This window comes from Mustela putorius, unplaced genomic scaffold (assembly GCF_011764305.1).
Source record: "Mustela putorius furo isolate JIRA1106 unplaced genomic scaffold, ASM1176430v1.1 tig00003972_pilon_pilon_pilon, whole genome shotgun sequence".
Classification (NCBI taxonomy): domain Eukaryota; kingdom Metazoa; phylum Chordata; class Mammalia; order Carnivora; family Mustelidae; genus Mustela; species Mustela putorius.
The window spans coordinates 22,040,569-22,054,827 of NW_025422115.1; the positions used below are offsets into that span (position 1 = coordinate 22,040,569).

The following is a 14,259-nucleotide window of genomic DNA, read 5'->3' on the forward strand; positions in this document are numbered from 1 at the left end:
AGCCAATTAATTTAAAAGCCGAATCCGGCTATCGGGATATGTGTTGGAAAGAAGGGCAGCCGGGATACGGTGCTGTTTTCCATCACTTTGAAAACAAAACTTCCACGGTCGAGAGACCATTGTCGCACAGACAGATCGCAGAAGTCGTGTTAGAATATGAGGCTTTAGAGAAACATACATCAGTGGGGGGTGGGGGGAGTATGGACAATACATGTCACCCAGCAAGAGCATGGCTTCCGAGTCGCAAATGTCCCAGGAGGCTTGAGTTCCTTCTGCCGCTTTCCTCCGTCAACAGGGGTGGAGTCTGGCCGTATGACGCATCCACACGTGTGTCTCGGATCTGCTACTCCTTCTGAACCATGCCACCATGTTTTAAAAAATTCAAGTCAACACTTAAAAATCTGACTATATCCTATCAAAAAGCTCTGGAAAAATCTAGCAGCCTTTGGCTCACGTTTCTGCTGGAGCTGATTCGTGGCGCCCTCTCCAGACAGCAGGACGCAGGTCCGCGCTGCTGGTTTCCACTCTTCCCTCTGGCTCCCACTCCCAGCCCTGATGCATGGCAGACAGGGCCCCTCGAGGGATACACAGCCTGGAACTAAGCATAGGAAGGATGATGGTGTTGCCACGTGGGGTCCTAGCAAGGAAGGAGAACACTGGAGGGAGGAAGGATTGGGGGGTGGGGTGGGGGGGGAGGTGTGTTTGGACCACTGGGGATGGGACCCAAGAAGAGATGGTGCCAGCTCTGATTCTCTCCTCTTCGAGCTCATCGTCGTCCTTGATATGGTCTCCCCCCAAATCCAACAGCAACTTATCACTTTTAACCAAGACTAATAAGGCACCCCAGTAGAGGACGTGACCGGAGAACCAAGCTCTCTCTGCTTCTCTAGTCCCCTATCCCCCAAGCCACAATTCAAGCAGCAGACCCCTCAGAGATGGCTCGGGAAAACTTCTGGAACATCACTCGCTGCGGCAGCACGTAGCACACAGTTCCTGAGCTTTACAGACTGAAATTCAGAGCCCACCCCACGCAGGACCCCCCGACATTTGCCAGCACTTGTGCATGGCAATAGCAGCAGTACCGTTATCACTGCTATTACTTCTATTATGCTGATGCATTAGATGGTCTCCAGATGCGAGAAGGTAATTGGCTCCCATCACCCCAAGCCGCGTTACTGGATACAATGTTCAAATAGCTTAAAATTAACGGCTGGCATCTGAGCCCGCTCGGTCCATAATGGATTACAGCATGAACACAAACTCACCTACCTCCACCAGCACCCTCCCCGATTCATTTGCAAACAGGACAGATAATTTAGTATCTGATTCAGATTAATTGCCACATTTTCTTGGCTTCCTGCTCCCCAAGGGCCACTGTGGATTTGAACTCTGAAGAGTTACCCAGGTCACCCTCGAGGTGCAGACATTCCCAGAGGGAGTCAAACTTGGCTCTTCTTGGAGCGTGACTTGGACTTTGCCCTGAGAAGAACCTTGTTCTTGGTCAAGTTCTTTGCGTCTTTTGTCCCTGACTTCGCCATCCAGTAGAAGAGGAACATACGCTGCTCACTGTGCCTGCGGTTCAGGCGCCGGGCGAGGGACATGGGGGTCTCCCCCCTGGCATCTCTTTCATTGATGGAGGCTCCATGGTTCAGCAGGTGGTTGATACAGTCCAGACGGCCCATGGCTGCGGCCACATGCAGGGCTGTCCTGCCCATGGGGCTTTGGCTGAGACAGCTGGCCCCTGTAAAACAAGAGAGCCGGCTGAGCAAGGCTCACCCTCCCGGCCAGGAGCCTCACCTCCAGAACTACATTCAGGAGGAGAAGCTCAGGAGGGGTGAGGCCATAACAAGAAGGCTTAGAGTTAGTAACGGCCCCCGCCTGACCCCAGCAGGGAGCATCAGGGAGGAGGCATTGCTGCACTGTCCCAGTGACCAGCACTGCCTTGCCCCCCATCTGCCCACGGCACGCTCCTGCTCCAGGGCCTTCCGCAATGGCGTCCTGGACCCCAGTTGTGTCAACCACCAAACCCCATTTCTGGCATCCACTACCCTTGGGGTCATTCTCTAGGTGGTCCCTGCTCTGTCTCACCCTGCCACCCTCCCCACACCACGGCCTTCCACCTCTCTCTTTCTGCGCATGCTCCAATTTCACCAGTCTTCTGTCTTTGCGCGCTAAAGACACCCTGTTCCCGCATCCCACCCCAGGACTTTGCACATGCTGTTCCCTCTGCTAACGGCCTGTTCCCCGTTTCTGCCCCCGCCCCCCGCCCCCACCAGCCCTGGCTAACTCCATCCTTCTTTTATCACTTCCTCAGGAAAGCCTTCCTCACCCCCCCCATGAGTCCCGCTCCCCTGTATATGCTCAGCAGACATTCCACAGCTTCAGAACATGCCGTGCACGACTGACCATGGAATTAATTATTTGTAATAATTTGCTGACTTCCCTTCATAAACTCCATGAAGGCAGAAAACACACTTGTTTTGATCACTGCTGTTTTCATCCCCGGCACGTAGCGCGATGCCTGGAGAAGACAGGCGCTCGGGAAATGACAGACGACGGGCAGCCTGACTCATGGACAGATTTCACTTCGATTGAATTCCTCACTGCCTCCCGCAGATGGATGGGCTAATGACAGGTGTCCAATACGGACTTGTTGAATTGAATCAAATTCTGGGTAACAAATATCATGACACAGAAAACAAGGCAATTCAATTACAAGCAGCTGACATTTCTGTAGCCAGTTTTTATGAGCTATGGCTGGACGGTGAGGTAACGTTTTAAATAGGTTCTCCTAACGCCCAGCCTCAGCCTCGGCACGGCTTTGCGGCGGCTGTGTGCAAAGGACAGAAAACTTTGCAAAGCTGGCTGTAATGTTTTAACTGGGGCTTTCAAATACATCACAGTTCCATCAGAGTGAAAATGACTTTTTATGAGCTTAAAGGACTGCTGGTCTGTGAACAGCCCATATCTCATCCCACAACAGGCGGCATGGAGAAAGCAGTGGAGAAAACAGCAAAATGGTCAGGAAAGCCTCTACCCAGTCATCCTGCCCTGGCCTCGAGGATGTTGGCGCCCTGCTTGCTGGAGGGGGCGGGGGCAGGAGGGAAGACGAGGTGCAGAGGGCCAGGGTCAAGGCCACGGGCAGGAAAGGTTCAGATTGGAAAGCAAGTTGATAGGGGAGACCCTCGGATGAGGCCCCTTCTGGGCCTCAAACCCCTGACCAAACAGTACGTCACATGTTCTTCCTGTTCCCGGGGAAGCCGGCGGCCTGGGCCATCTGCGGCCATTGTCTATTGTTCTAGAATGGTCGACACCTCAATCGGTGAACCTCTTTTCCCAAAAATATCCTACGACCAGGAGAGATAAAGATAAAGCGTGCTCCGGCCGCGTCTCACGCGAGCCCTCACGTTCAGAGACAATGCAGGCCAAGGCTGCTGCTTCTATCAACAGAAAAAGAGAGAGAAGTGACAGCCTGTCCTTGGAGCGAGGGCGGGGGATGGGGATGGAGACCAGATGAGAAGGGGGTTCGTGGCAAGGGTCTCCTGAAGGAAATCATTCAGAGCCGGCCTACCAATGCTCCCCCAGCCCCCTCCAAGAGAGTGATGCTGGCTTGGGGCTAGACCCCTTGGACTGTGGCAGAAACCCAACCTCAGATGGGGCAGGAATAACACAGGGAGTCCAGGAACATCTCCAGCGGCGTTCGAAGAGGCCAGGAGGCTCTTTGGGCTACTCCTGTGAATTAGTGTCTGGAAGTTTGATCTCTCTGATGACAGAATCTTCTTGAAACCCGGCCAGGAGAGAGGACAACCGCCTTTACTCAGCATGTCCTAAGACCCCTACAGAAAGAGGCTCCCCAGTGGCCCATGGGACCATGATTGGTGGTTGACACAACTGGGGTCCAGGACGCCATTGCGGAAGGCCCTGGAAGACAAGCACTCTGTCCTCCCCCGCGGTAGACCCCAACTTGTGAACATACTCAGCCATCTCTCAAAATTACCATGTTCTAGAAGGTACTGCACGGCGTCCGAGTGGCCTCTGTGAGAGGTAATATACAAGGCCACGAACGCTCTGTGAGCAATCCAGGCCTTCCACTGCTTGTGTTCCAAACGCTGCGAATTTGCAGTTTGGTAAAGAGAATCTTCGTCGACACCGAGGCAGGAGAGCTGGGCAGAATAAAGGGGGTCCGCACAGTGAGTCCGAGTTCTTTCAAAAGTGCAAGCTGCACCTGACTGGTGGGGGCCGGGACCCTCCTGAGGGAAGGGTGGCTCGAAGGCCCAGGGAAGGCTCGGGATGGGAACAGAGAGGGGCGAGCCCTGACCGAGAAGCTGGAACACACCCAGCGGGGGTCATTGTTGACCGAATTCTATACATGTCCAGGAAATACGCATTTACCATCGGGCAGGCTCGGGAGGCAGGAAGTTCTTCCTGTCGGTGTTTTGAAGAGAGAAAATAGCTTTTCTGGGTGTCCAGAGGAAGGTGGTTGTGACCGTTAAGGAAGACGCCAGACGACACGAAGTGGCCTCCCCAGAGGGAAATGCACTTCTCTGGAGACTGGATGAATTCTGGCCTTCCGATCTATTTTCAGGCCCATTGTCTCCGCTAACTTTTGGAACACTCTGAACTCCACTCAGGGATGAAAAATAGCCCCGTAACATCATCATCTCGTGGTGAAGCGAGGCCCTGAGCACGAGAGGAGGGCTGCGGGCTCCAGCAGAGAGGAACTCCGTCCCAGATGCAGGGCATCGGGGGTGGGGGCGGCAGTGGGGGGAGGCAGAGCCCCAGAGTGTGGGAGACAGGAGGGAGTGCCCAGGTTCAGAGCGAGAGCCAGAAAACCGAGGCAGGACTCGAGTCCTCGAGAGTGGGGTAGAGGGGGCAGGGAAAAGCCGGGAGCCGGACCACCCCAGGGAAAGACCTGGAAGGGGACGCACCACGTCTGGGACGCCTCTTTCTAAGGCTCCCGCACACAGGCAGGGGGTTGCCACTGTCAGTCTTGGCCCTGCCTCCCCAGAGACCAGCCACCTCTCCCAGACCAGATCCCGGATCCCCACAACCCTCCTGCAGCCAGCGTTTCCTGACCCCTTTCCTGCCTGAACATAAACCCCATCCTCACACGCTCATACCCTTTCATCCAAATGTACTTTCTAGAAAGCACACACTTGCTTCCCTCAGTGGCCTCCCGCCGCCGGCTCCTCGCTTCTCTGTTGGGGAGACAGTCTGGTTTCCTCTTGCCTTCTCCCCGCTGCCCACCCCAGAGCTCAGCTGAGAGCCAAGCACAAGGCCTGGCAAAGAGCTGGCACCTGCCGTGGGTCGAGAAGTGCGTGATCTTTCCTCCTTAGGGGAGGGGCAGACGCCCCCTCGGATTTTTGCCCCGTTATGTGCTCTGGACTGTGCAATTCCCAGTTACCTGGAGCCCTTCGCCCACTGTGAAATCAGGTTTTCAACTTTACAAAATATACATGTGACTAGAAAATCCATTGCCCATTGATTGCCCTTCTTCCTCTCTCTTTGGTGGGGGTCGGGGGTCGGAGGGAGGGGGTTGTAAGGGAGCACCGTGAACCGGCAAACCCAAGAGTGAGTGGGAACTCTTGATACGGTGTCCGATCCTTATGACATGTGGCCGATCTCCTCTTCTCCTACTCTGGAGCTTTTGCTCCAACAGTCGCATTCAAGACTGAATCTCACCCCACCCCATACACACATACACACACACACAAACACACACACAGAGTTTCCAGTTGCTCTGTGAAATCTGATACCCATTTAGAGACACATGAGGGCACCTTACTGGGATCCCCTTCCACAGCCGCCAAAACCAGTTCCGTCCATCCATCATGGCGCCAGACACATAATGAAATAATTCCACCAGGAACAACATCATGGAACTGCAACGTAGTATCATCCATCAAAATTCCTACTGGGAATAATTTTTACTTTAAAAAAATGGGTATTAGAGATAAACTATTACACTGGTTATCTTAAGAGATGATCTGACCTCAGGTATCACAAAGATCATCGGAAAGCCTGGAGCGCTAATCTCCTGTGATGAGCTCACGGGAGTCTGTCTGGGGTCGTTAGTGCTTTTTAGAAACTTAATTTGCTCAGCTCAAATGGAAGCCGAAGCAAAACAAAACACGACAAAAAAGGGCAACAGCTTCTAAAATTCTGTAATTATAACTCGTTCTACGGCAAAAAAAAAAAAAAAAAAAAAAGACACATGAGTCAGTAAAGTCTTTTTATGAGGCAAAGTCTATGAATAGGACCTCTGGAAGCGAACGTCACAGACGCAGCACAGCGGACCTATGTGCGTCAGACGTGAAACTAAAACACAAATCTCTGGTTAGTGTTGTCAGCCGCTGGCCGAAGATGTAACTACGGCAAAACTGTGCTGGGTCTTTCCGATGATACTCTACGGCAGGGTTTTTTCCCACTTGGCACTACTGACGTTTTCGACTGGGTCGTTCTCTGGGGCGGGGGCTGCCCTGGGCACAGCGTCCCTGGCCTCTGCCCAGCAGATGGCGGTAGTACCCTCGCCCGGCGGTGGCCATCCAGAAGGTCTGCAGATGTTGCCACATGGCCCCTAGGGGACAAAGTTGCTCCCGTTGAGCATTTATGGTAATGGAAGGATTGTAAGGCCGCCATTCAGCATGATTTAGACTGGGGACGTTAGAGTTCTGTTGGACTGTCACCCAGAACCAGGGTTGGCATCTCCGTTTCCCGGTGAGCCAGCTGAGGACCCCGTGGCCGGGAAATGGCAGCCCCAGGACCCTCCAACCGGACCTGCCTTCCCTCCAGCGACACGCACGTGACGCTCTCGGCTCCGCTGGCCCCCTTGGGTGCTTATGAGAAACTTCGGATGGTGGATGAGAACAGGGAATAGCAATTAGCAAATTTGTTAATTAGGGTCTTATTTGTGGTTCTAACACAGAGGATAATCAGTAATTAGTCTTCAGTAAGACAACTTGACTTCCTAACAACTTTGAAAAAAAAAAAAACTGGGTAAAGCTGGATTTCCCAAAGAAAGGCAAGAGTGCGATTCACACATGCTGAACAGCTCTTGGAGAAATCAGAGCACATTCCCCCTTTATAGGCGGCAGCAACTGCCTTTGGCTTAGACAAATACTAATTATCACCAGCTAAATAAATTATGAAAGCTGACAACAGACATGTAAGATCGCCCCTAGTCCATGAATTTTGCTCACCCCTTTCAGATTTGTGTCTCTCAAGGTTTCACGTACATGTTAGCTCATGTGAACTTGCCCGACAACCTTTAGGTGGGTACAGAGGCGTCAGTGGGTTATTTATAGGCAGGAACCCAAATTTTCGTTACTCAACGTAGTAGCACCTTCTTTCTTTCCTTTTTGTTTGCCGTTAAGAGGAAGGGCTGCGGCCGCAAGAGAGGTCAAGCTTCTCCCAGTCGCTAAGTGCTTGCTGAGTGAGAGGATTGTGACATCAGCACAAGTCACTGGGTGTCTTCCATTGCCTCTTCGCTCTCTCGAATTTACGGCTCAGCATAGCTCATCGGGGAAAATAAATTAGCAGAAGGGGTGCCAGACGTTTGTAGCTCAGGATCCATAATTTCCGAATTACTTGTTTTGGAACACTTACTGTCCTTAAGCAGCTCACCTCATCGTTATTCACATGTTAAATAGAGACCGGGCTTGAGATACATACTTCTTTCCAGATAAAGCCCCCAAAATGCCCCAGAGCAGCTTCCAAACATCCCTTTAGCAAAATAAAGATGTCAACAGAAGGTGCTTAGCCTACGCCAGAGAGAGCAAAGGAAAGTATCTGGCGTTCAATGTACATTTTGAATTTCCCGAGTCATCCCCGTCTAGAGGGGGACCTGGCACTCAGAATTCCAGAGCCCCAAGGCTCTGGGTTCCGGCTTAAGGAACTGAGCCCCGGAAGGGCAGTGTCTGGGGTAACGGAGAGCAGAGACAGGCTGATCTCAGATCTCTGCCTGTCTCCATCGCTTCCCAGCCCTGCATTACAGCCGCAGTGTCTCTGCAAATCGTTCTCCACACCCTCCGGGCTGCAGCCCAGAGCTTTTTATACCTCTGTCTCCTTGAAGTATTTTTGCATTGATTTCAGCCGGGTGGGGAGGTGATGGAGCCCAGGGGCTTTGGTCCTGTTCTCATATCCTAAATATTGTAGGGATCAGGACAGGGATAGGCAGGTCCTCAGGCTGTGGGATGGAGACTGATGGACGGGAAGAGGGGACTCTAGAGTCCTCGCCCCGCACTGGGTGCCTACCGCATGAGATCTGTCTGGATAGGGGGCCTTGCCATCCTGACTTAGCCCCAGCGAGCTTTGGTGCTGGGTTCGGATTCCAATTGGGCCAGTTCTGAGCTCCTGACATGGACAAGGACGCAGCTTTAGATTCGGGGTTCTGATACAAACTGGGTTAGTGCCAGTATTGGGGGATCAAATGTGGGTAGAGTTTGCTTTGAGATTTGGGGTCCTGATGAGGATAGAGTTTGCTCTGGATGTGGGACTCTGATGAAAGCAAGATTTGCTTTCTGTTTGGGGGTCCTGGTATGGGAAGGGTCTATTCTGGGATGTGGAGTCCTTGCACGGGCAGGACTTGTTTTGGGATTTGGGATTCTAATGTAGCCCTATATACTGTAGCCACCAAGGGTAAGGACTCGAAGAGGTCAGCCTTGGGAATTGTGGCTGCAGGTAATGCTCTGAAATTCGAGGTCCTAAGATGGGCAAGATTTGATCCAGAGCTTGGGGTTCTGGTGTGGATAAGACTGGCTGAGGGATTTGGGATACAAATACAAGTAGAGCTTTCTTTGAGTTTTGGGGTTTTTTATAGAGGCAAGACTTACTTTGAACTCTGGCTTCCTTACATGGAGATGGTTGGCTTAAACATGGTTTGCATAAGATTTAGGATTCAGATATGGGTAGGTTTAATGTGAATTTTGGGGTCTTATTGTAGGCAGAATTTGTCTCATGCTTTGGAGACCTTGTGAGGTTATTTTGGTTGGGATTAGTGCTCTGGGATGGTCATGGTGAGCTTGGGAACTGTTTTCCAGGTGTGGGAAGAGTTCATTTTGGGTTCTGGCATCCTCATTTAGACAGAGATGGCTGATGGATTGGGGTTTGGGTGCACAAGTGACTAGTTAGACACTGGGGGCTCACAATTGGGTTTGTTGGCTCTGGGATTTAGGGTCCGGCTCTGGGTAGAATCTGCTTCGGGATTCAGGTTTCTGTTGCAAGCAGGGGTAGTCTGGGGTATTTATCTTGGGTCCAAACATGGGTGTGATTGGCATAAAGTTATGGGGCCCTGGGGTGGGCAATTTGTTTCAGGCATTAGCATCCTTCAGTCGACACGGTTGCTAGAAGAGTCAGGGTTCTGAGAGTTGCATGGTTAGCCTGGGGATTTGGAGTCCAATCTTCACCAAGTTCGTTCCTGGTTTAGGAGTCCTGAAGTGGGCAGAATTTATGAGCTTCAGCATCCTTGTATGGATGTGGCTGCTGGAGGACTCAGGGTTCTGAGGTAGTCATGGTTAGTCTGGAGATTTGGGGTTGCCTTGGGCAGGTATGTTCTGGGTTTGGGGGTCCTGAGGTGAGCAGTGTCTGTTTCATAGTGTCCTCTCATGGACATAGTTGCCGGAGAATCTGGGGTTCTGGGATAGTCGTTTGGGGTTTAGTCCTAGGTAGGTGTGCTCTGGGCTTGGGGGCCCTGAAGTGGGCATGGTTTGCTCTGAGCTTCAGCGTCCCGTGTAGACCCGTCAGCCAGAGGATTTAAGGTTCTGAGGTAGTTGTAGTTATGCTGGAGATTTGGGGTTCAGTCTTTGGCACAGTTTGCTTCAGGCTTTGGCATCCATGTGTGGACCTAGCTGGCTGGAGGACTGGGGGGAGTGATTATGAGTCCAACATGGGGATCTGGAAGTCTGCATTGAGTTTGGAGTCCTGACGCGAGGTTTGCCCTAGACTGTAGGGTCCCACTGAGGACAGGCTTTGTTTCAAGTTTCTGGTCTTGTGTGGACCCTGTGGGCTTTGGGATCTGGGTCCTGATGAAGACACTGGCCACTAAGGGGCCGGAAGGGTCTTGCTTAGGTGGCAGCGCCTTTGTGGAGATTTGGGGTCGCAGACATCGCCAGGATCTGCTCAGGGTCCGCGGGTCTGACTAGACAGCTTGCTTTGGGAGGAGAGTCCTGACTCAGTGGGATATGTTTGTGGATTAGGGTCTTGCTGTGGACAGGGTCTGCCTTGAGATGTGAGGTCTAACCTGAACCCGATTTGTCAAGATTGGGAAGTCCTTGTGTGGCCAGGCTGGCTTTCCTATCTGGGGGCTTGGGGGTGGGGGGGTTGGGGTTTGTTCTGACACCTGGGAGTGGGGTGGGGGAGTCCTCACGCGGGCAAGCGTCCCTTCAGGGGCCGCAGGGTCAGAAGGGGGCCCGGCGCCCCAGCGGAGGCCATACACGTGGCGAGGGCAGGGGGTGGGCAGGGTCACCTTGGTCCAGGTACTGGAGCCGCTGCAGGTCCAAGGGGATGCCGGCGGTGAGGTCCAGCTCCTCCTTGAGCTCCCGCACCGTCATGTCGCTGCGGCAGTTTGTCACTTGGAACATCTCCCCGGTCTCCTCCAGCAGCACCCGCATGACGAAGGCTTCTGGGGAGGCGTCTGGGGCCAAGTCGAGCGCTGGGCTCACGGCCTCCGGAGCCCCGACGCCGCTTGGCCGGGGGAGCGGGGCCCGGGGCCGCGCAGGGAGGGGCCGCGGGCCCGTCCCCCGCCCGCCCCGCCTGCCCCGGCCGCCGCGCCCGCCGGCCACGGGGTCCGAGCGCAGGGCGGCCAGGGCGCCCCCCGGCGGCTCCCCCGCCCGCGCTCCGCCGCCCGCAGCGCCTGCCCTCCGCATGCCCTCCTCCCGTCTCCTGCCCAACCCCCCGCCCCCGACCGCCCGCGTCACCGCAACCCTCCCCCCACGCCCCGCGCGGGACAGAGCCCCGCGGACCGCCCTGGGGTCCTCGATGGCCCGATGGCCGGGGGCTTGGAGGCGCAGCGGTGGCGGAGTGATTTGAGCTATTCCCCCCTATCCCCAGGGGGCCGGGTCCCCCAGGCCCTTCTGAAAGCCTCCCAGCTGCTCGCCAGGTCACTCACTGCCCTGTCACGGGTGACCTCACTCCAGGTCACAGGCCGCCGTGGCCGCTCGCAATAGTCTGCGTAACTCAGGGCCCAGGGCCTGGAGTGGAAACGCCCTAAGTCCTCCCGGAGCGCCTCGTCTACAGGGGTCGGGCTGGTCTACAGCGGCGCTCAGCAGCCCTATTCCTGGCACGAGTGGAAACCCCCACGGAGCCGGGCCGGCGCTCAGGCCGCTCCGGAAGCGGGAGCCGGGCCTCCGTGAGGGTCTGCAGAGCCGCACGAACACCCGTCAGTTCTGAAAATGCTCTCGGATTCTCCGAGGGAGAAAGGAGCTGGTGAAAACTAGCAGAGAGGAAGCGTCCACTCGGCGCGGGGCTGGGACGGCTCCCCTGTGAAGATGCCTTTCAAGGGAGCTCGGTCTGCAAGAAACCCACCTCGTGGTTTTCCCCTGATTCACCCGAGAGGAGGCCGAGTGTTCAAGTGCACAGGAAGCTTACGTGTGATGATCAAATCGCAAACACTCAGCGCCCCACACCTAGGAACGAGGAACACACCGAGCTGAAGTGACGCGGGAAGGGGCCGGAGGGGGGCAGAACCACCTCAGAAAAATCTCAGTTGTTACAAAACACGAATAAAACGTGAGCCTTAAACATACTTCTTGCAGAGAAATACAAGCACAGTCATTAAAAAAAAAAAAAAAAAGTTGCATTGGAAAGGCATTCATATTAAGTTATAGACCATTTTTAGTAAACTCAACTTTTCTTAAGGTTGGATTATTTACCGAAGAGTCTACAAATCTCTACAAGCACATCTGTTTCAGCAAATTCTATGCATCGCAACACAAACTGAGGTGGTTTGTTTTTCCTTAGTGGAAAGCAAAGCTCTGCACAGAATACAAAATTCCAGGTGATAATTCTACTTGCTGCCTGGTCAACAGAGTTTAACTATATGACAACCTCAATTTCTAAACAATAAAAAAAAAAAAACACTAAAAATTATCTGTTACTGATGCGAAAACAGTATCTCCTATTTACTCAATATTTACTAGAGTAAATATTGAACACAAGATGGACTGACTGATTTTTGTTTCTCTTAATAGGTAGCCTCCACAGTTTATAAGCTCACGCTCCGTTGGGGCTGCCCGAATGCCACCCCGGTTACAATTTGAAATTCTCACACATGTACCTTATTTTCTTTGGCACGGTATAGATTCCTTCCTTTCTTTTTAAAGAATCAGCTCAGTGGAACTTGGGGGAGGGAGACAATATCCTGTATACCAGGAAATTCAATATATAGCTCCAGAAATTTTATTTTTAAGAAAAGGGAGAAAGAAAAGACGGACAAGAAAAAGATCCAAGGAAAGCACAGCAATAGCAACATGCCCTTTGCAGCCAGCTCTTGAACCCCAAATGGGCCACTCCTTCCTTCCTTTGTGCCTGCTTTCAAGATTAAAAATAGAAGCAAGAAAAATAACGTGAGCCTACACATTATACAGAATTTAATGAAACGTTTATAGAATCTCAAGTTATTCATGAAAACCATTTAAGTTCTAGAGCATCTTGGTCTAAATTTTAGAAGAATGAAATCTGAAACACCATAATTTAACCCCAAATCCCTGGCAAGTGTATGGACTGATCGGGACTGCGGGTTCCTAGTCTCTGCTAAAGATCCTGAAGCATCAGCTAGCTGTAAAGTCAATATCCTGCATCTCAATGATCAATTTCCCTCCCGCATTCTTAAACGTAGGATAATAAATACACGTAAGAATGAAAAATCTTTCTTTCTGCCTCTGTCAAAGGCCTGTACGGATCTTTACGGATACAGTCACCTCAAGAAGGGGAGGGATAAGTGCCTGAGGAAAATTTCCAAGTACAGTTTACACAAAAGTACAATATTAGAAAGACTTCCATAAATCATTCTTCAGCAGATTTCCTTAACTATCACATTTTTCAAAAGTAAACAAATCGGGCTATATTTGCAGCAACTCCAAGTGGAGCATAAATTTAAATGATGTATTTGTTCTGTTCACTGATAGGAGGCTGATATTACGTTAGCATATTTTCTTCCTGTCAAGAGTTATTTACATATGTACATTATTTGTTAAAAATAAAATGTCAATACCATAAACTATATTTTACAGGAAAGCATGAGGGAAGCCAAATATGCAAGTCTCTGAAAGACTTAAAAGCTTCTAATAAACTACTTTATTTTAGGAGGAGGGGGCTTTAAATCATAGTCGGTCTGTCATGGAGAAGGCGATCTGGACCCCTGTGCCCAGCTGCCACCTGGTCCTACAACTCGGTCGCAGGCTTCTAGGTCAGCAGCCAGGGGTGCAGAGGGTGGTGCCCGTTCCCGGGGCAGTCCCTGGGGCTGCACATGGGAAAGAGGTCATTTGAGTGCCTGTCCTCAAAGTTTCAGAAGGTATGACATGGTGAGACCCCTGACAAGCGGGGGCGAGTGGTCTGCGCCCACGTGCGGTGGGCCTGGGGTGCGTGGGAGCCCAGGGCGGTTAATTCCGTTCCTCCAGCAGTCGCACGTCTGCGGTGCCCCGACGCTTGGGTTCCAGGGTGGCAAAAAAGGACACATCCGGGTCCCGGTCGGACTGCAGGGCCAGGACAGTCTCCTCAACGACTTGAAGATGAGGGTTACCGGCATTTCTCAAGTACGCTGGAGAGAGAACACAGGAGTTTGGCTCATGTGCCCATGCCCAGTGCTCCCAAACGCACCTGAGTGCTGGGGGTTCTGCAAACCACACCTCAGGACAAGGAAGCACTTGTATAGCATAACCAGACACGTGAGACCTTCAATGACTTTTGTCACAGTAACTTCCTAAATTTCAAAGATGGACTCCTGAGAACCCGTACGCATATTTTTAAAGTTATAATTTAAAAACTTCCCACGTTATCTTTCCTTTCCTCCACTAGGCAAGAACTGCACGTGCACGGAGGGCAGGAAGGGGCGCAGGTGGCCGGGAGGCGCGAAGCGGGGAGACAGGAGCCTGCGGGGTCGGGCTGGACACGGTGGGCTCCCCCTGCGCGCCATAGGCGCCATTGCAACGGCTGAGGGACACAGTCTCCCGCTCCGTCCTCTTCAGGACACAGTGACTGCTTCCAGACCTCCTGGGAATTAAGGCTGATGTTTGCTGCAGCTCGTGCTCTCTGCATCGTTAACAT

General features: G+C 52.5%; 2 protein-coding genes across 6 annotated transcripts in view; both read right to left on the reverse strand.

The window, feature by feature from the left end:
* Window positions 1-737: 737 nt before the first annotated feature.
* Window positions 738-10,862, reverse strand: ANKRD60 (ankyrin repeat domain 60). The gene is made up of 4 exons (XM_045070607.1): window positions 10,463-10,862; window positions 5,781-5,911; window positions 3,998-4,163; window positions 738-1,741 (listed from the first exon to the last, which is right to left on the reverse strand). Exons 1-4 carry the CDS (start codon window positions 10,860-10,862, stop codon window positions 1,440-1,442), a joined length of 999 nt encoding a protein of 332 aa, XP_044926542.1. The 3' UTR covers window positions 738-1,439.
* Window positions 10,863-12,569: 1,707 nt separating this feature from the next.
* LOC101690113 (serine/threonine-protein phosphatase 4 regulatory subunit 1) overlaps window positions 12,570-14,259 on the reverse strand; it is an 81,525-nt gene continuing 79,835 nt past the window's right edge. For 4 of the 5 annotated variants that reach the window (XM_013060137.2, XM_004759922.3, XM_045070619.1 and 1 more), the window contains one exon: window positions 13,583-13,753. In XM_013060137.2, the coding sequence (XP_012915591.1) occupies window positions 13,732-13,753 (22 nt within the window). In that variant the 3' untranslated portion in view covers window positions 13,583-13,731. Of the gene's footprint in view, window positions 13,754-14,259 lie in introns of all 5 variants that reach the window. The other variant, XM_045070620.1, reaches the window with a different exon arrangement.